Source organism: Hyperolius riggenbachi, chromosome 9 (genome assembly GCF_040937935.1).
Source record: "Hyperolius riggenbachi isolate aHypRig1 chromosome 9, aHypRig1.pri, whole genome shotgun sequence".
Taxonomy (NCBI): Eukaryota; Metazoa; Chordata; class Amphibia; order Anura; family Hyperoliidae; genus Hyperolius; species Hyperolius riggenbachi.
In genome coordinates, this window is record NC_090654.1 from 238928900 (window position 1) to 238952685 (window position 23786).

The following is a 23786-nucleotide window of genomic DNA, read 5'->3' on the forward strand; positions in this document are numbered from 1 at the left end:
TGTACATTATAAGTGTGCATGAGCCCTCAGATCCAAAAACAGCACAGCCATCAGAACATACTGTACAGAGCACACAAAATGCAAACACACGTACTCCATATGTATGTACTGGTCAAGTGTCTGATAAGTGCCTTCATATGTTTCATGGTAGGACTCCCCTTGGCTGGGTCCCATAATCCTCAAGGGCCCATACACCTCTCCCCCCCCCCATGATGGTCTATCTGTATACTTGGCTGTAAAACCATAATCTCCCACATGGGCAAAAAAACGGTATCAGTTGAGTTACCTAACTTTTTGAAGGTCACCATAAAATTAGGAACAGCAATCTGTGGTATGGTCCTCCCTGTGTTTGGTGAAACAAGAGGTCAAGCAATCTAGTACTTAGCAGTGGAACAGGCGCTTAAAGAAAATCTGTAAGGAAAAAAAGTGTCCTATGGGGATACTTACCTCAGGAGGGGGAAGCCTCTGGGTCATAATGAGGCTTCTCCTCCGCCCCCACCGTTCCAGTGCTGTCAGCCACCGAAAATCCACCAACTAACTTGACAGCATTGCTGAGCTCCTGGCTCATAACAATCCTGTGTGAGCCTCGCACAGGCACAGTAACGGCTTTCGTTCAGGCTCAGAGCTCAGATCCGCTCTACTTTCGGCAGCTGATGGCGCTGGAATGGAAGGACGGAAGAGGAGGGGTTGAAGCCTCATTAGGATCCATACGCTTCCCCCTCCTGAAGTTAGTACCACTCAGGAGCCCTTTTTTTCTTACAGATTCTATTTCAATTTTTAATCCATCACTAAAAAGCCAATATTTCTGGGTATTATCCCCTTTCCAAGGCATAGGTAAATAGGAAATCCAGTTATTGTCTGTTTACCTTATGTCTGGAGAAAGGGGTTATACCCCCCAAACAAAGAAATTCTTCCAGCATTGGATTGTCTATTGGCCTTGCTTGAACTGTTTATGGATTGCTAAATCCAGTCCTGTACCAGAAGGAGTTCTCATTGAGGAGGTTGTAAAAAGTGTGGATCTTTGAGGTAGGGAATGCACTTGTCTTTCAGGTTTCTGCGTGCGTTTTTCTGCATACTTTTTCTGCACACCAAGTGTATTTCTATGCAGAAAAATGCATGCGTTTTTTCACAGCAGCTGATGTAATTGATAGAGAAAACTGACAAAATGTGCAGAGTCATCATGCAGTTTTTTCTTCTGCGCGCAAAAAACATATTAACTGTGGTCTGAGTTAGACCTACGTTATGGTTATCTTATTTGCATATTCATGTTTTAGGCGATTCTCATCAGACATTTACAATGATTTACGAGTTGGTACTATAGCCCAAGTGGAGACAGGCTTCGTAGCTTCTACCTTTGGTGTCGGCTATGGCCGTCTGATGACACTAAAGTTTTCTTGTTTATGGAAGAGTTAATGTCGTTAAAAATTTCTATTGACAAAAAAAACATATTAAGTGTGAACAAGCCCATTGATTAACATGAGTTCTCAGTTTTTCTGTGCAGAAAATGCGCACGAAAACAGTCAAGTGTGATCCCTGCCTGAACACTATTCTGGTGAAAAAAGATTTCACACCACTAAGATGTATGCAGCTTAACAATCAAGTATGTTTTCCAATTTCATTATAGAGAGAACATATTTACCAAGTAACAGTTCTGGGAGGAAAAAAAAAAAGAGGATACATAAAATCCCTAGAATTTTAAGCCTATCGAGACTAAACATCTTTGTACAAATAATGAATAGGGGTCACAGTCCTTTAAAAAAATTGATTGTGAAAATTAACAATAATGAAAGTGGCAGAGCTCTGTGCTGCTAATAGCTCCAAAGCTCATTAAAAGAAGTCCCTTTTGAAATATAGGTATCTACATAGACATCTAGCATGCATGTTTGTATGTTTTTGAATAGGTTTCATAAAATCATGTTTTTTTATTTCTGTATTAGGAACAGTACAAGTGCAGCCTAATATTACTATTGCCACAATTAAAGTCCCAGGGCTCTCTTTAGGCATATTTCTCCTCTTTAAACTGACTTCCTAACAATGCATAGGATCCCATTTTGCCACTTTAACAACCGTCACCGACTGGGGCATGGACTCCACATGAACAAGCTGCTGCTAGCGTCACGTGACACATGCAGATATGTGTCCAGAGTTGGACATAAAGTTGGACAAAAATAACCTTACAATATAATGAATTGTTTGTGTAGTACGGATAATGAATAGAACATCACTAGCAAAGAAAAGAGTCTCATATTGTTTTCCAGTACAGAAGGAGTTGAAAAAACTTCAGTTGTTTTCTGTGCAAAAGAGCTTCTCTGAGCTATTCTACCCACTGGGTCTAATAAAGTCCTGTTTTCTGAAGTACTTAAACAGCCAACAAACAGTGAGAGACAGCCTGAGATAAGGTTTTACTGCAGGAAAGTTCAAAGGGTAATTTTTGTCTGCTTTGTTTTATATCTTAAAAGACAGAGTGTGGTCAAAATGATGCATTGTTGTAGAAAAAAAGCTATATAACTGAAAATAAAAATATGAGACTCATTTCTTTGCTACTAATGCTCTATTCATTATCTATACCACACATACAAATCTTTATATCATAGGTTCTTTTTCACTTCAGGTTTGCTTTAAATTAGGCAACATTATATTTTTATAATTTGTAATCCAATAACATGAGCCTGTCCCTATGTGTCATTAATCACCTCTGATTGGTGACCCTTGATGCTCCCGATCCACTCCTGATAACCACAGCTCTGGTCTCCTCCATAGGGTTTGTGTATAAGCTTCTCCTTAATCACCTTAAAGAGAATCTGTATTGTTAAAATCGCACAAAAGTAAACATACCAGTGCGTTAGGGGACATCTCCTATTACCCTCTGACACAATTTCGCCGCTCCTCGCCGCATTAAAAGTGGTTAAAAACAGTTTTAAAAAGTTTGTTTATAAACAAACAAAATGGCCACCAAAACAGGAAGTAGATTGATGTACAGTATATCCACACATAGAAAATACATCCATACACAAGCAAGCTGTATACAGCCTTCCTTTTGAATCTCAAGAGATCATTTGTGTGTTTCTTTCCCCCTGCAGCTATCTTCCACTGAAGTGTCAGGCTGTTTCTTCCTGCAGAGTGCAGACAGCTCTGCCTGTATGTAATTCCTCAGTATGTGAAAGCCCAGCCAGCTCAGAGGAGGATTTATCCAGCTTGTAAAAGATAAGAGGGAGGAGAGAAGCTGCTCTAATCTAAATAATACACAGGCAGTGTGCAGAGAGGGGCCTGGATGGGGGAGATGCATCACAGAACCACAACACTGAAGAACTTGGCAGCCTTCCAGACACAGGCCTGACAAGTCTGACAAGAGAGAGATAAGTTGATTTATTACAGAGATGGTGATAGTACAACGTGCTGCAGTAAGCCAGAACACATTAGAATAGCTTTTGGAACTTGTAGGATGATAAAAAACAGGATGCAATTTTTGTTACGGAGTCTCTTTAATGAACGTGGTTTCTTTTGGTGCTCCACTCATACTGTATATACTGGATGGCTCTTTAAAGTGAATGGGAACTGCATTTAAAAAAATGAGATAGATACTTACCCAAGGAGAGGGAAGGCTCTGGGTCCTATAGAGCCTTCCGGTTCCTCTCCTCGTCCCGTCGTTCTGGTGCTGGCTCGCCTGGTAGCAGTATTTGACTAAATTAGTCAAATACTGCTTTACTCGGCCGAAGGAGGCTTCAGAAGTCTTTAGGGAGCCCGAGTGCTCCTGAAGAAGGGCAGCCCTGTACTGCGCCTGTGCAAGCACGCTCTCTTGCACACTCATGCCTGTGCAGTATGGAGCCGCACGTCTTAGGGAGAACACGGCTCCTGAAGACTTCCAAATACCTTTTCGGCGGTAATTTTATTTGCACTCACATGAACCCTGTCAGTCCTGATTCTGTTTTCTTTTCAGCAGCTCTGTGCAGCTGTCTATCCATATTCAGTCTACAAGCTACTCACCAGTCCTGGACCTGCCTGCTGTACTTCGGACCTTATCCTGTGCTTGCACTCATCCTATCAGACTAGTCAGCGGTCACCGATGGGTCCGCCCCAGCACAGCCTCTGATGTGATGCAGAAGGTCCAGGCACTGAATGGGCAACTTACAATAGTCCAGCACAATTTGGACTAAAATGCCATGGCTGATGCAAAACCCTGCATGACTATAACCAAAACATGATGGACGAGCAGAAATTGTTTTGTATCTGCTGTTGGTAAAAGCAATTGTTTTTACATCTGCTTCTTTGTGACAGATCTCATTATTTCCCTCCCTTCTCACTGCAGGCAATTGTCATGCTGCAGTTGGCCACGGTCACTCATACAGTGCCCAGTCCACTACTCTGTGAATAATTTAACATTGCTGCACCATTAGTTTTCATATTAGTCATCTGAGGACCAGCACTGTATTCACCAGGGCTGCTTTCTAGTGCCTTTCTCTTACTGGCAGTGCTTGTCCAGGCTCTTCTATATATTTTCAAGAATAATTCTTTGCTGACCTGCCCGTGATCCCTTTTTGTCAGCCGGGCTGTGATTGCAATTCTGCTCTGTCAGTGTATTGATTTGTACTTCTGTGTCCAGTATTCCCTTTCAGGTGCAAACTCTGTTAATGTAACAGTATCATGTGAGTGTTCCTTTCTTTTCTAGCATTATTTTGATTCATAGCGCTACATAAAGTAACATTTCAACATAAAGTTTTCCTCTTTTTATTTTACTTTATTCATTGTACTGATTAAAAAGAAAAAGACATTGTCAGTGTTTCATTGCTTTCTTAAAATTAAAGTATAGAAGGCTATCTACATGTCCAGTAAATAACAGCAGAATGTTGATCAAGGGATTTCTCTGGTTTCCACGTAGGTTGGAAGGAACTTTTCCCATTTTGTAGGAAAAACTGACTCACATTTTTAAAGGGTTGCCTTTCTTGGGATCAGTGGATATTTTATAAAGCAAAACTCAGTGTAGTTTGCCTTCTTAAAACAGAAGGTATTTGCGATAATTTAGCTTTAAAGGGGTTCTGTTGACCTTTTAAAAAACAAAAACTGACACTTACCTGGGGCTTCTATCGGCCCCCTGCAGCTGGAATGTCCCACGCCGTCCTCTTCCGATGCCCCGTTCCCCGATGCTGGTCCCAGTGTAATTATTCGTCTAACTAGATGAATAGAAGTGTGGCTGCGTGGCCATGGTCAGTGGGAGCTTACTGCGCAGGCACAGTATGCAGTTTTCCTGTACTGCGCCTGCGCTGTAAGCTCCCACTGACGCGCATGGGAATGAGCACGCTGGTGGCCACGACCATGCAGTCACATTTATATTCGCCTAGTTAGATGAATAACTACACCAGGATCGGCGGCGGGAAATGGCACATCAGAAGAGGACGGCGCTGGACATTCCAGCTGCACGGGCCGATAGAAGCCCCAAGTAAGTGGCAGTTTTTGTTTTTTAAAAGGTCAACAGAACCCCTTTAAGTGAGCGATTGTGGTCTCCCACAATGCATCACAACTGAATGTGCAAATTACCTCTTTATGCCCCTGAAGCCAGGCAAACATGCAGAACCGTTGGTGTCTAGCAAGCCTATAGCTTATGAAATTTACAGAGCCACACCAACCCCACATGCAGACAGCCTGTTCCGGACTTTTGGCCCTCCTCAGTACATGGCAGGGATTGATTTGGCTCTATGGGATAAGGTTTGGACCAGTACAACAGAATACCCAAGCAGCTCGGGGTAACTAGGAAAGTATAGGGGACTAAAGAGACTGAAAAGCCCTCCTACTAAAAAGTCAACGCTCAGTGTAGTTTGCCTTCTTAACCACTTGCCGACCGCACACTCATAACGTGCGTCGGCAAAGTGGCAGCTGCAGGACCAGCGACGCAGTACTGCGTCGCCAGCTGCAGCCTAATTAATCAGGAAGCAGCCGCTCGTACGAGCGGCTGCTTCCTGTCAAATCACGGCGGGGGGCTCCGTGAATAGCCTGCGGGCCGCCGATGGCGGCTCGCAGGCTAGATGTAAACACAAGCGGAAATAATCCGCTTTGTTTACATTTGTACGGCGCTGCTGCGCAGCAGCGCCGTAAGGCAGATCGGCGATCCCCGGCCAATCAGCGGCCGGGGATCGCCGCCATGTGACAGGGGACGTCCTGTCACTGGCTGCACAGGACGGATAGCGTCCTGTGCAGCCCGGATCTCCAGGGGAGGCAGCAGGTAGGAGAGGGAGGGGGGAATTTCGCCGCAGAGGGGGGCTTTGAGGTGCCCCCCCCCCCGCCACCCACAGCAGGCAGGAGAGATCAGACCCCCCCAGCACATCATCCCCATAGGGGGGAAAAAAGGGGGGCAATCTGATCTCCCTGCCTGCACCCTGATCTGTGCTGGGGGCTGCAGAGCCCACCCAGCACAGATCAATCAAACCAGCGCTGGTCCTTAAGGGGGGGTAAAGGGTGGGTCCTCAAGTGGTTAAAGCAGAAGAAAAAAATATATATTTTTTTTTATATTGGATGGATCTTTTTTTTTCTTTATAAAATCTTATCAACTATATGTAACCTACTCATACATCTGTACAAAAATATAGTACTGAAAAGAGAATGTAGCTTCAGTGAACATTTCCAAGGACTTCTATTCAGCAATGCGGGGATGACTAATTAATGGCACATAAAGCTGTGATGACGTTATCAGGATAAAAAAAATCATGATTGTTTTTTTATGTTGGATGAACCTTTATTTTTTCTTAATAATCTCTCATCTACTATATCTAACCTACTCATAAATCTGTATGAAAATACTGTACTGAAGAGACAATGTAGCTCCATAAAACATTACCAAGGATTATTGCCACATAAGGCTGGGATGAAGGCAGAAAAAAAAATAAATCATGATTTCAGCATTTCAGACAGAAAAAAAAGAATCTCCTGTGACCCACAATGACATTTTAGGAATTTACTTACTGAGCCAGGCCATCGCTGTAGGCTTTTATGCCCCAAGTCATGGCAGCAGCGATCGCCAGTAAACAGTAGGCTCTGCTACTTTTTAAACACGGATTTTGTCAGGAAAACAAAATGTTAATAACACATATAAATATTACATTACTATCAAAATCATTTTTTATCACAAAAAAGTGTTGCCCCCCTCCCTCCTTAAGGAGAACTCAATCAATCATGCTGGTTGTGTGGCCAGGAGGGAGGAGCCTCTAAACACATAGTCCCTCCTCCCTGAGATCACATCTCACATGGCATTTAACATTGAGGGCACTTGGTAAATAAAAACACCTTTGTCCTAATTCTGAGGAAGGACATAATTCAAAGTGACACTAAAGCAAAAATAAACATATGAGATAATGAATTGTATGTGTAGTACAGATAATTCATAGAATATTAGCAGCAAATGAAAGAGTCCCATATTTTTATTTTCAGTTATATAGCTTTTTTTTTTTATAACATTGCATCATTCTTTCATACGTATTTGCAGTTTACAAACAATACTCTGTATTTAACCACTTAAGTCTATCCTAATGGCAGGCGCGCTCCCGCTGCCTGCCATTGACCCCCTCCCCCCCCCCCCCTTCCCCGATCAGTGAATGGGAATATAATTCCCATTCATCAATCTAAGTTCCCCGCAGAAAAACCGACGCTTTATAATCAGAGAGCATGGTCTTTCTGCAAAAAAAAAATTTACAGCCTCCGTATAGTCCCTGGTAGCGTGATCGTACGCTCCAGGACTTTTTTGACTGTGGCCATCTTGTGGCCAAATAGTAAACTACACCCACATACATTTTTTACATTACATTACATTATTTTACATTTAAAATTATCTGCTTCCCTCCCACACCAAAAATTACCCAAATAAATTTTTTAACTAAAAAAAAGAAATTTACAATAAAAAAAAAACACAACATAAATAGTTACCTAAGGGTCTGAACTTTTTAAATATACATGTCAAGAGAGTATCTTATTATATTTTTTTTAATTATAAGCTTATAAATAGTGATGGACGCAAATTGAAAAAAATGCACCTTTATTTCTAAATAAAATATCAGCGCCATAAATTGTGATAGGGACATAATTTAAATGGTGTAATAACCGGGACAAATGGGCACATATAATACATCAGTTTTAATTACAGTAGCATGTATTAATTTTAAACTATAATGGCCAAAAACTTAGAAATATTGAATTTCTTCCATTTCTTTCTTAATCTTCCTGTTAATATGGATTTAGAAAAAAATAATTCTTAGCAAAATGTACCACCCAAAGAAAGCTTAATTAGTGACGGAAAAAACAAGATATAGATCAATTAATTGTGATAAGTAGCAATAAAGTTATTGGCGAATGAATGGGAGGTGAACTTGCTACTAATGTTCTATTTCTTAGTTGTACTACATACAATTAATTTGCCCGTATCCAATTCACTTTTTTATCTGAGTTTTCTCCTAGGAGATAATTTTTCATCTTTTTTTCATAACTTTCCAGCACTTTTCAACTAAAAACGTACCAAAAAGTTGGTGAAAAAGTGCTATCAAAATTATTTTGAGTATTTTCTTGCTTTCTGGTGGCTCTAGGGCTATAGTTATAGAGAAATAAATTATGAGTTAAGACACAAAAGAAGAGATATATTCTATAAATCAACCCATGTTCCTACATCATGAAGGTTGCATTACCACCTTATGGCAATCTACAAAAAAAATCCTGTTCAGGTTTATTCATAATAATAATAATAATAATGCTAAACTTTGTATAGCGGTTTTCTCCTGTTGGAAAGTGCTTGAGAAAGTGGCTGCAGCAGCCACAAAGGGCGCGCTGAATAGGCCACTCTGCAGTGTTAGGAAGTCTTGCCCAAAGACTCCTTGCTGAATAGGTAGCTTCAAACTCTGGTCTCCTATGTCAGAGGCAGTGCCGTTATCCAGTACACTATCCAGGTTTGCTGGATTACTTATGTTCTCTACTGTTCAGGTCCGTACACACGCCGGACTGGAGGCAACGACGGGTCCGTCGTTGCCTCCAGTCCGGCGTGTGTACGGACCTTAACTCATTTCAAGAGGAGCTTAACAAATCTATCCCTGTGTGTCATGGTGTGAGACTGAATGAACTTTTTGGAAAGCGTATCTCCCACCTACATCCCTGTAAACACTGATAAGCAATTCTTTCAAGGAGAACCCATTCATCTTATTGTTCCTCAAGGTGACTATTATCTCTGCAATAGTGAAGCAAGCAATCGGTTTCTCTAGTTATCTCTCAGACTAATTCCCAGAGCGGCATTTATTTATCTGAATGGAAAAGGGAAGAGATCATATTTAAGGAATAATAAATACCTTTTCAGTTGATACCTTTTGAAGGGCACATAATTTTTTTTTTCTAGGTATAAATTACAAATACTAAAGGCAATGGTGTAAATACACTTCATGGGGCCCCCACAGCAAAACTTTGATGTGGCCCCCATTGTTCACATCCCTTCCCTTGCTTCCCCGTAGTGCCCTTCATGGCCCATCTCACAAGGGTCATAAAACAAGTGTGGCCATCATGATCTTCACACCCCTAACAAGTGTAGCAGTGAAGGATAGTCCCCTGCATTGGAGGAAAGGAAGGTTAGTATTTGGGGCCCATAACAGCTGTGGGCCCCCTGCGGTCGCAGGGACTGCTCCCCTCTAGTTATGCCCCTGATTAAAGGGTATCTAAAGTGAGAGTGATATGGAGGTTGACAGGGCCATATTTACCATAAGGCACTATAGGCATGTGCCTACAGGCGCCTGATGATGGAAAGGTGGCTCACTCTCCTCCCCGAACGTCTCCCTCCCTCCTTCCTATGCTGAGTCCTGAGTAGAGTGTAAATGAGAGGTTACTCACCCAGTTCTTGAAATTCCACTAATGAGATCTCCTTTCAGTCGGGGGCACCACTAGCTACTTAATACTGAGAGTAGCTCTGGCTACCTACCTATGTCGGGCAAGGGAAGTAAGGGGAAAGTGACAGCTGGGCCAGCCAGCACACTTGCAGTGCAGTTTGTGGGGTGTTTGTAGGTCCATGGAGGGTGAAGTCTAAGGTGCCAGGACATCTGTGCCTATAGGCTTCTGTGATGTAAATTCAGGCCTGAAGGCTAACATCTATTTAATTTTAAGCAATACCAGTTTGCCTGGCTGTTCTACTGATCCTCTGCCTCTAATACTTTTAGCCAATTTTAGCTGAACAAGCATACAAATCAGGAGTTTCTGTCAAAAATCTGACTAGATTAGCTGTGTGCTTGTTTCAAGTGTGTAATTCAGAGACTTCTGCAGACACAGGCAACCGGTATTGTTTAAAAGGAAATAAATATGGCAGCCTCCATGCACCTCACACTTCAGGTTCCCTTTAATATTCAATGCCCAATCCAATGATGCTTCAGGGAGTGAATTTTCAATACTTCTTCACAGGGAGTCTCTGTTACCCCAGTTAGCTCTAGCACTATTAATGGACTACTGTAGCGAACTTTAAGATATATTCAAATGTTCCAGCTATCTTCCAGAATGAAAAAAACACAGGAGACACAGAGAGCCCAATATAGTGTAGTAATTCAGGAATCTTGTGGGCTGAAGCATACATTTGGAATGCTCATCCCCGATTGGGTCAATGGGATAAACATATATTGGGCACCTTGTAATGTTATCCCACTTTACTGAAAACATGTACAGTCTGTTACCACTTTGGTCATACATGTAATAGAATAAAATCCTGAAATCCAATGTACACTCTTTCTTCATCCCTGCCACAACCCAACACTAAGATGGACGCCGCTCAAAATCTTCCCTCCTCAGACCCCACCCCTATTTTATGTACTGTATCTGTGAAGGGTGTTGGGTGTCTCTTATCTCAAAGAGTTAGACCACTGCATCATTACAGTGACCCATCATTCTGATGTAATGGCTGAGAGAGGACATGGTGTTCATGCTACTCGGTCCTATCCATTTGGGGAAAGGGGTTAAGTACAGTCACAACCCCCCACCACCCACCCACCCAAACACACACACACACACACACACACACCACCACCACCAGTATTGAATGGTGGGGTTCTGGTTTAGCGAATGATGGAGATGGGAAAATGGCAATGTGGGATTCATGCTGGGGTTGCTTGGATGTGTGGGTGAGGAAGTGGGAAGGGTTGGGACACTGCCAAAGAACTCAAGTGACTCCAAGGCTTCATAACTATTTGACTGTATGGTGGGTTGAAGGGACTCAGCAGTATAAGAGAAGGGGCTTACCACTTCCAGTATGTCTTGTCATACCAGTTTCAATATGTCCTGTCTAACCCATTCCAGCATGTCCTGTAATACCAGTTCCAGGGTGCCCTGTAAACTTAGCCCCAGCATGTCCTGCCATACCAGTTCCAGCATGACCTATCATACCAGTTTTACCAGTTTAAGCATGTCCTGTCATACTAGTTTGAGCATGTTCCATCCTACAAGTTCCAACATGTCCTGTTATACCAATTCCAGGATGTCCTGTCATATCACTTCCAGGATGTTCTGGCATACCAGTTCCAGCAGCATGTACTATCCTACCAATTCCAGAATGTCCTGTCACACCACCCCCAGAATGTCCTGTCATACCAGTTCCAGCATGGCCTATCATACCAGTTTCAGCATGTCCTGTCTCATACCACTTTCAGGATGTTCTGGTATACCAGTTCCAGCATGTCCTCTCACACTAGTTCCAGCAGCATGTACTATCATACCATTTTCAGAATGTCCAGTCATACCAGTTCCAACATGTCCCCTCTTAACAGTTTCAGCATGTCCTTTCATGCCAGTTCCGGGATGTCCTGTCATGCCAGTTCTGGGTTGTCCTGTCATACCACTTCCGGGATGTCCTGTCATACTACTTCTGGGATGTCCTGTCATACCACTTCTGGGATGTCCTGTCATACTACTTCTGGGTTTTCCTGTCATACCACTTATGGGATTTCCTGTCATACCTTTTCTGGGATTTCCTGTCATACCACTTCTGGGATGTCCTATCATACCACTTCTGGGAAGTCCTGTCATACCAATTGCAGTATGTCTTGTCATATCAGTCCCACTCCCAGCATATCCTATCATACCAGTTCCAGCACTACTTTTCATACTAGATTAATCATTTCCAGTTATAACAATTTCTGCATGTATTGTCATACCAGTTCTCTCATGTATTGTCATACCAGTTCTAGCATGTCCTGTCCCACTAGTTTCCTCATGTCCTTTCAAACTAATTTCAGTCTGTCCAGCCACATCAATTCCCTGCTGTACTGTCCAGTTCTAAGATGTCCTGTGACACTATCTTCCTCATGTCTTGCCACATGTTGTAATTTGTAGTCCCTCGATGACTGGCAATCATCATATTCAGCTTCAGCTTCAGTACACAGCTGGAGTGCTAGATTGCATCAATCATTCTTCTATAAACTCACTTCAATGAATACAAACCTATTTCTAAGGAAAGTTACATTCTCTGGACAGAAGCCAGGCTCAGTGCCACCGCTGACTTTGCAAGTGGCAACTTGCCATAACAATGGCTATCAAATGGCTTAGCTCAAGAGACACGTCTGTCTGCTAGGGTCACAAAAATGTCATAATACTAAACAATGAGGAAGCAAACGTCATCAGTCTTTTTTTTTTTTTTTTATAAAAAAAGAAAGCTACATGAAGGATCTGTTTTCTACTACTATGACATGCAGAACGTGTTTATCAAATGGCCAAACCTTTCAGTTAGCGCTTTTTTAAGTATTACACCTCAGTTTTTCTAAACAAATCAATGTACAGTGGTTGGTTGGTTCCAGGTATAGGGATAGAGACTTATGCAGTCAGTTGACAGTCTCTGTCCTGTTACTTGCCCCACCCACTACTTCAAAAGACAATCTTCCCTCAGGTTTTTATCACTTCCCGGATCTGCTCACTCAACATATACCTAACAAGTGGGGACTTGGGGAACCTCTTTTTGTCATAGAACTGTTTATCCCCAGGATTCTGTAATCTCCCCATTTTCCTTTTTGTTTTCTTATTCTTTTCTTTGTATGATTAAAAAGAAACCATGACCAAGAATTGAACTTCATCCCAATCAGTAGCTGATACCCCCTTTTACATGAGAAATCTATTCCTTTTCACAAACGGATCATCAGGGGGCGCTGTATGGCTGATATTGTGGTGAAACCCCTCCCACAGGAAACTGTGAGGACCATGGTTCTGGCAGCTTCCTGTCTGTGAACCTTGTTGCATTGTGGGAAATAGCTGTTTACAGCTGTTTCCAACTGCCAGAAAAAGCAAGCAGCAGCTACTTCCAGTGACATTACCTGCCAGCAGTAAAAATGTCACCATGTGATAAATGTCAGAATGTAGATCAGGGAGAGGAAAGCTTTTAAAATGGGAAAGCACTGACTAAATCATTTATACATAATTATTGTAAAAATGAAGCACTTTTTTATTACATAATTTTCACTGGAGTTCCTCTTTAAGTTAACAACACATTGTATGTACTTTGTTTGCAGCCAATTGTACTGTTGAGGTGCCCATACACAAACTCGATATCCAGCTGATAGACAGCAGATTTGATCACTGTGATCAAATCTGCTGTGAAATCGATTATGCAAACGTGAACCGATCGACCAATTTCCATCTGAAATCGATTCCGTTGATCTGTCCAGGTGGAAAATTTTGCTCAGTCGCTGGTGGGTCGGGAGTGCGTTGTTAGAGGTGTTCGATTCAGCGATGACCGACGCAGCAGCACATTATGTGTTCCACTGGCACGAGTGCCCGGGTCCGTGCTGTCTCTTTCTCCGGCTGGTCTTCTTCTGCATCTCTTCTTCACTTCCTGTCCCATCCTGTGACCAGCAGAAGTTCAAACAGTAGAGGGCGCTCTACTGTTTGAACTTCCCCTTATCACAGAACTAGAAAGGAAGTGAAGAGACGATGAAGAAGGCCACCCAGGGACTCGCGCCGGCTGAACAGGTAATGTACTGCTGCTGTCGGGGGGAGCAAAGGTGACCTGAGGCAGGTGGCAGTGGCAGCTGCACAGATTTTGAATCAATTTCATGCTGAAATCAATTCAAAATCTGTGTGCAGTGTATGCATAGCCAATAGATCCCTCTCTGATTAGATTCGATCAGAGAGGGATCTGTCTGTTGGTCAATCTGGTGGCAATCGACCAGTGTGTGGCTGCCTTTACTGTTTGTTGATAACTTATCAACAGTAAAACTTGTTATATGCTTCATTTAAAGTGTTAAATTTGAAAATCAATAAAAACTATTTTGACAAAACAAATCAATGTGCTGCAGCTATTTTTCCCCAAGGCCAAGTCACCTATAATTAAAGAACAAAGTAGTTGAATTTGCATAAATGTCCCACTACTTGTTAAGCAATCAAAGCGTGAATCTGTGTGTGGGTGGGTGTTTTTATATGTTACTTTAACTGTGCTCTGAAAACGTATTTACTCACCACACATTGATAGGAGTAATTTTAAGTGGCAATTATGATCTGAGCCAAATATGTAATTATGATTTGACAAACCAGAGACAACATTAATTAAATAAACTTCACCACCATGCACAGTTGGGTATGAGAATTTCATCTCCATTAGCAAACAGTGAGGATTCCCTAAAGTAAAGACTTCTATAAATATTTGTGATCTGTCATTACCTAGATTTGGAACTCCCTACGTTTCATAACTTTCCTAGAAAAAGCACTATTTGCTGCATGCTCATTCAGGTTTAAATAAAAACAAAACTACAATCAAAATTAACGTGAACTCAGAACTACCTCTCTTCTCTAAAAGATAAACACCAGCATAATAACCTTTAAAGAAAAACATGTCTTTGTTGCAGCTGATACAAATCCTGCAATAAATCTGCAGTGTGTCTACTTAACATCCTGTGTTTACAAATTAGCTGCTCTGCCCAGGCAGACAGCTGACACAGCTGAGAGATCAAATTACAGTTGCGATTAGCCACAGTCAGGCTATACTCTCTAAATACATACAGAGTGTATTTGTGCAAGAGTTCAGTTCCACTTTTAATGCATGTTTATGAACTAAAGAACTGGAAGAGTAGCTGCTGCTTCTGTTAGATATGGATTGCTCAGTCATTCTACTAGAACTCCATGACATGTATTAAACATCTTCTATTATTCTGGAACTAAAATTACATTGCCCTTAATGCCATATACAGTAGTAATACAATCTAACTCTTAAACTGGCCATACACAGAGAGATATGATTGTTTTAGCAAGCACAACTATAGGAAAATTGCCTGTACAAAATGATTGCATTATACAAGTTAATTGTGTCAGTGATCTGTTATGCTAGAACTTTTTTTGATGTGAGGTTTCCAGTAACTTTAGATCATATCCACAGAAAAATCTAACTCTGGCCTCACTGTGGCTGAGTGATCTGGTACTAGTCCGTTAGATCAACAGAATTTAGAAACCGTGCAAGTGTTCAATGAAGTAAATGTACAGTGAAGATCATTGGAGGTTCTCTAGGATAACTTTCAGCCCACTGTCATGTGCAGCAAACATCAATGTTTTTTTTCTTCAGCGTCTGATTGGTTGTTTGAAATCAACACAAAGAAGCTTTATTGCACCATGGCTTCCCTGAGCCATTTGCAGTATTGATGCATTCTGCTGAGTCAACCCGCCTATGTTTGGCCAGCAGAACACATGATTGGTTAACAAACAGACTTCTCAAAACTTCTCAAAACATCCTTTCAGATTGGTCTAGCATATGGTCTACCTAATATATATCTATAGCACCCTTTAGGGTGCCATATTACCATTCTTATTGCCTTGCAAGTTTACTGCCCTGAAAATATGTAACAGATTTAAAATCTAAGAAATCTTATTTGTAGAGGATACAGGGCACAAAGTCTCTCTTGAACATCATTACAGTACTGTGAAACTGACTTGCTTATTTAAGAACACGGAGAATGCATGAATAGTAATGCCTTATAGAAGTTTATGTGTGAATCCATGACTAGCAGACTTTCAAAGACCCAAGAGAAATGTTTTCTTCCCCTGCCAGAGTTTTATCAAACAACATATATTTATAGTATTTAGTTGACAGTTGCACATTTTTGTTGAGTCACTGGCCCACATATCAAGCAGAAATGCATCCCACCTGATGAGATGATGAGATGATGATACAAACTATTGGATACTAATAAATATTAAACTGGTGTAACAGCAAACTACAGTCATTATCATCAATAAAAGACTTTAGATAAGCACTATGTGTGTTTTTACACTCTCTCTCTCTCTCTCTCTTTCTCTCTCTTTCTCTCTACCATATACACACATTCATATGGAGACACCCAGTATGGAGTATGAATTCCTGAAATACCGTTATCACCTAGTGATATTTTATTAAAAGGACCACTATCGCGAAAAAGGTAGGCATTTAAAATCTGACAGAACCGACAGGTTTTGAGCCAGTCCATCTCCTTATGGGGGATTCTCTGTTTTTTTTTTTCAACAGCATTTCCTGAACAGCAGTTTAACTGCCAAAAGAGTAAGATACCAGCCAGCCTCCCTACTCACTTGCACACTATTTTGTCAGTTAGACTTTGCAACTGCTGTTCAGGAAATGCTGTTGAAAACAAAGAAACCCCTGGACCCCCATGAGGAAATGGACTTGCCCAAACCATCTGTTTTGGCAGATTTTAACTGTCTACTCTTTTTTTTGCCATAGTGATCCTTTAAATGAATAACCTATTCTGTCAGTTAGGCACTTCACAACTAACGGTTACGTGTCATGCAACCTCAACTCTCTTTCAGTTGTCAAGCTTCTGCTTGTCAGAATATACACAGATATGCGCTGTAGTACAACAGTGTCTTTGCTCTGAGATAAGAGCACGATGGCAATCTTATCCGACCCACCCCCACCAGAAAGGCAGTGTTCAATTCTCTATACTGCTCATTTTACTATTCAGCTCAGTTCCAGCACTGATGCATCTACGTTACTAGAAACACGTTCAATACAGAAAGAGGCAAGTACATGCCTTTACCTAAGCTATGAATGTAACCATCTACAACAACAAAGGCACATAATACTTGCCATGCCTGCATAAATCACCCAAAGCCCTAGAAATGGATTATGATTCATCCATTGCAAACAGCATGTTCACCTGTGTACAACACAGATACATTAGCTATACCAGTCATAAGAGGTTTATCACAATTTCTGAGAAATCTGAAAACAATCACATACACATCCTGCAAGTCATTGCAATTAATCTTACGTTTCTGACTGGAGTAACCCGGGTAATACCCATAGTAGCCAGTGATCCTTAAGATCCTGTCTTCTATGGTGGCCACACCGTTGGGAGCTGCTTTGACATCCATAAAGAGGGTGGTTTGAGAAGGCAGTACCGGGAAATGGAGTTACTGAAGAGTCCGTACTGCTTTAGTCTCTGTTGCTGTTCCCTCTATGGAGGCTGCTGTCCCAGGTGCTGAATCTTACTTATACTGCTGTCCCAGGTGCAGACTATTGTACTGCTGTCCTAGGTGCTGAATCCTATACTGCTGTACCGGGTGCTGGATCCTATACTGCTGTCCAAGGTGCTGAATCTTATACTGCTGTCCCAGGTGCAGAATATTGTACTGCTGTCCTAGGTGCTGAATCCTATACTGCTGTACCGGGTACTGGATCCTATACTGCTGTCCAAGGTGCTGAATCTTATACTGCTGGGTGCCGATACTTGATGCTGCTGTCCAAGGTCCTAAATTATAACGCTGCTATCGGAGGTACAGAATCTTAATGCCACTGTCCCAGGTCCTGAATGGGTAGCCAGCAGCGATCAGCAAACAAATAGTACTAGGGTTGAACTGATCGCACTGTGTTGGAGGCTCACTTGAGTCACAGGCTGCTGCACTCACGCTAGTAGCAGAGACTGCTGCTCTGTACTGTGTTCAGACACATTTGCATTAGGAGCTCGCTGAGAAGAAAGGTCCCGATTGACTGTAGTGTGAGCAGCCTGCTGCTGTCCAAGACGCTGAACCTCACAAGTGTTGGCAGCTGCTGCCTCCCCACTGTGCTGAGTACAAAGCAGTCTCCTGGCCTCTGCTAGTGCTGATCCTGCTGCACGGGGTCCTTGCACATCTGTTCCAGCCTCTGTGACGGCCCCAAGTTGTGCTCTGCATCCAGATGTACCAGCGATCGCTGTTTCAGCATGAGTGTAGCTGTGAGCAATTTCCTGCAGGTCCTTACAGTGTGCCCTTGCTGCAGCACCAGCACTGTTGCTATGTGTGTAGGATGGTTTCACATCACCGCATAAGCCACATGCAAGCCGGCCTCTGTGTCACTCAGGAGCAGTAGCACACAACTTCTTGCTGTAGAGTTTTCGGAGAGCTGCTAGGGGGCGCTCTTGTAAAATCCCTGAAATAATTCGGAGGTGGCATGCAGTAAGCCGTCTCTAATACATACGTATCTTTCAGACTTACTAGTTCAGCATTATTCCATCTGGGCATGAAGTGACTATTTTATGGCATATTTAATATCCAGTGCATGAGTAATAAGGGAAAAGTGACAGCGCTTTTAGCAGATTCGGATATTCTGGTATTTCTTTAATACTTGCTGAACTGCAGGGAAATAAAATGTTATTTTAGTTGAAAAACGTGTGAATGAGTAAGAACGTCTGATAGAGTACTGTGGTGCTTTTATACAGGAGATTTTTCCCCCCTTGGCACTGTTTTTGCTTTGGATCTCATTTCCATGACTCCATGACTGTATGTGAATTCAGGAACTGTTTTACAAATGAAACTTTTGGGTGAGGCTCTCTCACAGTGATAACGCCACAACTCTTATCTCTGAACACTTTCAGCTCTTTTCAGTAGCTATTTATATATTTCAGTGTTAACTTTCCAGGCCTTATTTACAGAAGTATTTTCACAGATCTCCAGTGGAGTGACCACGTGGAATTGAGCAAATCTACACAGATCTGGTCTGTCCAAGGTAAACTTGGAAAACAAACCACTAAATCGCTGACAATATTTCATTAATTCAGTTCAGGTTTTATGGAAAACTTATGATATCACCAGTGTGAACATGCTCAGTAAAGCTTTTTATTCGAGTTTGCACAGACAGAGAGCTGATAAACAAGGGAGAAGGCACACAACAGGCTTTTCAACTTGCGTTTATCTAAACTTTAGCAAATATATGACATGTTGCGCGATAACCACCTTCACCTGATGATTCTCTCTTGTTTATTGGATTACTTGAAGAGGATTGGTGACCCACTGGAGGATCGAGCACCGGCGACTCAGGATAACCTAACCTGAGCAGGTTACCGTTGGTTACATCTGTCTGTCAGACAGAGAGCTGCACAGACAGATGTGACCTTATAGTGTCTGCAGTAGCTGGCAGACATCTCTTACAGAAGCACAACACTGCAGTTCAGTTAGTTTACTGCCCCCCCCCCCCCCCCCCCCCCAAAAAAAAACCAGAGGTAGCAGATTCTTATTATCTATTCCAATTAATGATCAAATAAGAAACTCAGAGCTCACTTGGCATTGGGGATGAGGAGTCTCCATCTCCAACCCATCAGTCGAAGACTGCAAACAGGGGAGACAGTGGTGGAAGGCTCTATAGAATGCCTGAGCCTTCCCTCTCCTTTAGGTTTTGTTGACATCTAAAATCGAAATCACTGACGGTAGCATTTTTCGATATTTTTTTTGCACAATTTTTTTAGCATCTCCTGGCACTTACCTGCATACTACAATTTTTTATAAAGCGCTTTTCTAAGCGCTTTTGCAGAGCGATTCTGTTTTTTCACTTCCAGACCTCAGTCAGGAAGTGAACTCTTTCACCCAGAAATGAATAAGTACATTGTATTTATTCAGGAACGCGCTGTGGAAATAGCTTTACAAAGCATTTTTTCAAGCGCTTTGCGATTCCCTATACCTTCCACTGAGGCAAATCGCCCCAAAAATGGTACAGGCAGCGCTTCGGTAAGCGGATCGGAATCGAACCGCTCCGATGTGAACACTCTCGGGGAATCATTACACAAGCGCTTTTAGGGCCCTTTTCCACTAGCAATCGCTAGCGTTTGCGCAAAAAGCTAGCAATTGCGATTCAGAAAAGTCCTAATTTTCCCGGCAATTGCGATCGCGATTTTGCTATGCAATGCACTGCATAGCAAAATCGCAGCAAAAATCGCTCTGCAGCGCAATCGCGTATTAGTAAAAACCGAATCGCTGTAGGGGAAATTACCTACCATGATTCCTATGTTAATATGCAAACCGTAGCAAATAAAAAATCACTAACGATTTGCGATTTAGCATCGCAATCGCCGCTAGTGGAAATGGGCCGTTAGGGCAATTTTGAAAATCGCCGGCACTTACAAAATCCCAAAAGCAACCTTAAGCCTTCAATGATTATCTGTTGACTTAGTTTAAGTAGATCACACTAGTGACAACTATACAGTGAGTTGAGTCAGAATACAGTACCTGTACTATTTTTCTTTATCATTGCCTGATTGGATTAATTAGCCAAGTAGCCAAGAATAATCAATTAAGGTCAGTCAGGGGTAGGTGTCTGGAAGTGAATTACGCTTAGGAGAAAGTCAAGGGCTAGGCATAAAGGTGCGTACGCACGCACTACGGCCAACGACGGGTCCGGACTTTCAGGCAACAGTAAGCTGTCGGCAGACTGATAAGGCTATTTGTGAATGATATTCTGAGCGGATCACTCAGAAACAGCCTTGTCAGTCCGCCGACAGCGCGTACACACGTGCTACTGTCGCCTGAAAGTCCGCCCAGCAGGAGGGTCTGACGGACACGTCGTTGGCGGCCGTAGTGCGTGTGTACGCACCTTAACCCCCTTGCCGGTCCAATTCCTGCGGCATATTTTTTTTAAAATCATGTAGCGAGCCCAGGGCTCGCTACATGATAGCCGCTGAACAGCGGCATCCTCCCATCCACTCCGATCGCCTCCGGCGATCAAAGTAAGCAGGAAATCCTGTTCAGAATGGGATTTCCTGCTGGGCTTCCCCGGTCACAGGCGGGTAGCGGCGAATCGGCGGTGAGCGTAATATGCACGCAGCTAGCAAAGTGCTAGCTACGTGCAATAAAAAAAAAATATGCAAATCGGCCCAGCGGTGCCTGAGAAATACTCCTGCGCAGGTTACCTTGAGCTGAGGTAATTTTTATTGCAGTGGATAGGTTAGGGGAAGACAAATAATAGGGAGAACTGAAGAGACAGTTGCAAATACTGTAACTGCCAGGAGAATTGCATTTTTTTTAATCATTTTGTCTCGTTTCTGCCCTAGATGTTGAATTAAAACTTCGCTTATTAATGTATTCACTTGCTAATAGCTAAATCTAAAAGCTCTTACTCTTTTATGTGTTCTGACTTTTGACACTATTAACCATACTTAAACTGCCCATAATTCTCTCCTCCCTTAGCAATCGGGATTGCACTTGTATTGGTTCTTATCTCAATGAATGGGAACTGCAATCTCCAAATGGGGTTTCCTATTAATAAATTGATCTAACAAATCAGAATCCTACCTACTGAGGAACAGAGCCCTAACATCAAATATATTTGAATTTTCTGCTGACCGGTGAGATGTGATCCAGATCAATAAACTAATAGGTAACCCTGGCATGAAATGTATTTATTATTATTATTTATTGTATTTATAAAGCGCCAACATATTACGCAGCACTGCACAATAGATAAATGGGTTAACATACAAGGCAGGACATACAGGAAACTCACAACAAAACAAGATCATGCAAATGATTTGATAACAGTACAGAGTCATAGGTCAAAATAGAGACTGTTCTAGTCCACAAGAGGGGTGATTGACAGTAAGATTGCATAATCAGCCTGGAAACACTAGGGAGGAGGGCCCTGCCAGAGGCTTACAATCTAAAGGGTGGGGGTGGAGACAATAGGTGCATCTGTTGAGAGAGTGTCTAACAGAATGTATTATGGTGCTGGTGTAGGGGGTATGCGAGTATGAAAAGCTGAGTCTTGAGATCTTGTTTAAAGGTATTAAAGGTGGGGGTGATTCTGATGGCTGGTGAGAGCAAGTTTCAGAGAGTGGGGGCAGCCCTAGTGAAGTCCTGCAATTGTGCATGGGACTGAGATGTGCATGGTGAGACTGGGCACAGGTCTTTGGAGGATCGGAGGGGGTGGGCTGGTATGTACCTGTGGACCAGATCAGAGATGTAGGTCGGGCAGGTCTTCTGCACTGATTTGTAGGCCAAGCACAGGATTTTGAAATTGATCCTAAAGCTGATGGGGAGCCAGTGTAGGGCTTTACAGAGTGGAGTCGTACAGGTGCTGCGATGAGAAGAATGTATCAATCTGGCTGCCGATTGATTACCGATTAAAGTGGGGCAATACGGTTAGAGGGGAGGCCAGACAAAAGAGAATTGCAGTAATCAAGGCGGGAGATGACAAGGGCGAGGATGAGTTTAGTGGTGTCATGATAATGCCAGGGCTCACTCTCTGAATTGCGTGGTAGTTTGACAAAGCATATGGGCCTTTAGGATGCGCTTGGATCCAGAGTTTAAGAAGACTGTACAGCAGGGATGTCCAGTTCCAGTCCTCAAGGGCAGAGGTCCTTAAACATTTTTGGCACAGCTCAAATAAATTGATGGGAGTGAATCAAGAAGGGTGTATTTCATCAAATAGAACACATTTCTTAATTTCTCTGTCTATCCTATAAACTGGCATGGATATGGTCCTCAGTTGGGCTTCCCTGTTGTACAGCATTACAATATTTCAAACAGCTCACTTGGATTATGGCATGGAACATTTAGCAAAAGTGTTTTGTTTTATTTTTGAGAGAAGTCATTTTATTTTATTCAAGAGATTTTCAGCATTTTTTTTAAACATCTAACTCTTTTCAGGAATAGTTAAGGAATACTTATGCACCCCTGTAATTATATGTGGGAGGATTTCTTGGTTTCTGGGTCCCATCATAAATTACCATTCAGGTGTTTTATCCATGTGAGTGGGAGAAGTCACCCTCATTTACTCCTGGGCACTGGTGGTGGGGATCAGCCCCTTGCCTTGTCATTAATATAGACAACTGGGATTTACAAAACGTGGGAAAATGTTTTGCCCCTTTCTTTCTAAGCCTGCATGTTATGGACCATGTAGGCTTGTATTGTTCAGGTGGGGGAACCCCACATTGGTAAACTCAGTAATTCTGGTAATACTAACTTAGTATAGGGTTAGACAGGCACCTAAGCCTGGGGACTCTCTTCTATTGGCACAACACTCGACCTGATGAAGCAGTTTACACTGCGAAACGCGTTTTCATTTTAAAAGTGCCCCATTAATGTATTTCTTTTTATGATATCCTGAGTGACTACTTTACAAGGTAGGATCTTTCCTTACCATCCATTTTTTGTGCATATATACATGCTTTATTGTTAGTATCTAGGACAAATCCATTCCTCATTGAGATACAAACCAATATTCGAGTACCCTAAGGGCGCCTCCTACCTCCTTTTGTCGTTGTTCTCCCCTCTGATCAGGGGCAACCACCTAGCCAGGTGGTATCTTTCCTAAGGAGCTGCGACCATTGAAGGGACAATACAAGACCGAGTGGGGACGGTACTTCCCCACATGCGATTCAGATTGGTTGCCGTATGTGCAACCCAGCTTTGTGAGTATACACAACCGTTTACCTTTTTTTTACATCTATCCATCATACGTGAGATAATACACCAGATTGGGCTCCCGGTGTCCTCCCGATCCCTTTCTCTGTCCCCCCAGTGTCCAGTATAGAGTTAGTGAAGTAGTAGGTGAAAAGTGATACATGCTGCTGAAGACAGCTCAG

At 42.4% G+C, this 23786-nt stretch overlaps 1 protein-coding gene across 2 annotated transcripts in view; it reads right to left on the minus strand.

Moving 5' to 3' along the window:
* Positions 1-18262, minus strand: part of SLC35F4 (solute carrier family 35 member F4) — a 316112-nt gene extending 297850 nt beyond the window's left edge. For both annotated transcript variants that reach the window (XM_068254189.1, XM_068254188.1), the window contains exon 1: positions 17229-18262. In XM_068254189.1, coding sequence (XP_068110290.1) covers positions 17229-17331 — 103 coding nt within the window. In that variant the 5' untranslated portion in view covers positions 17332-18262. The remainder of the gene's footprint in view (positions 1-17228) is intronic.
* Positions 18263-23786: the final 5524 nt, after the last annotated feature.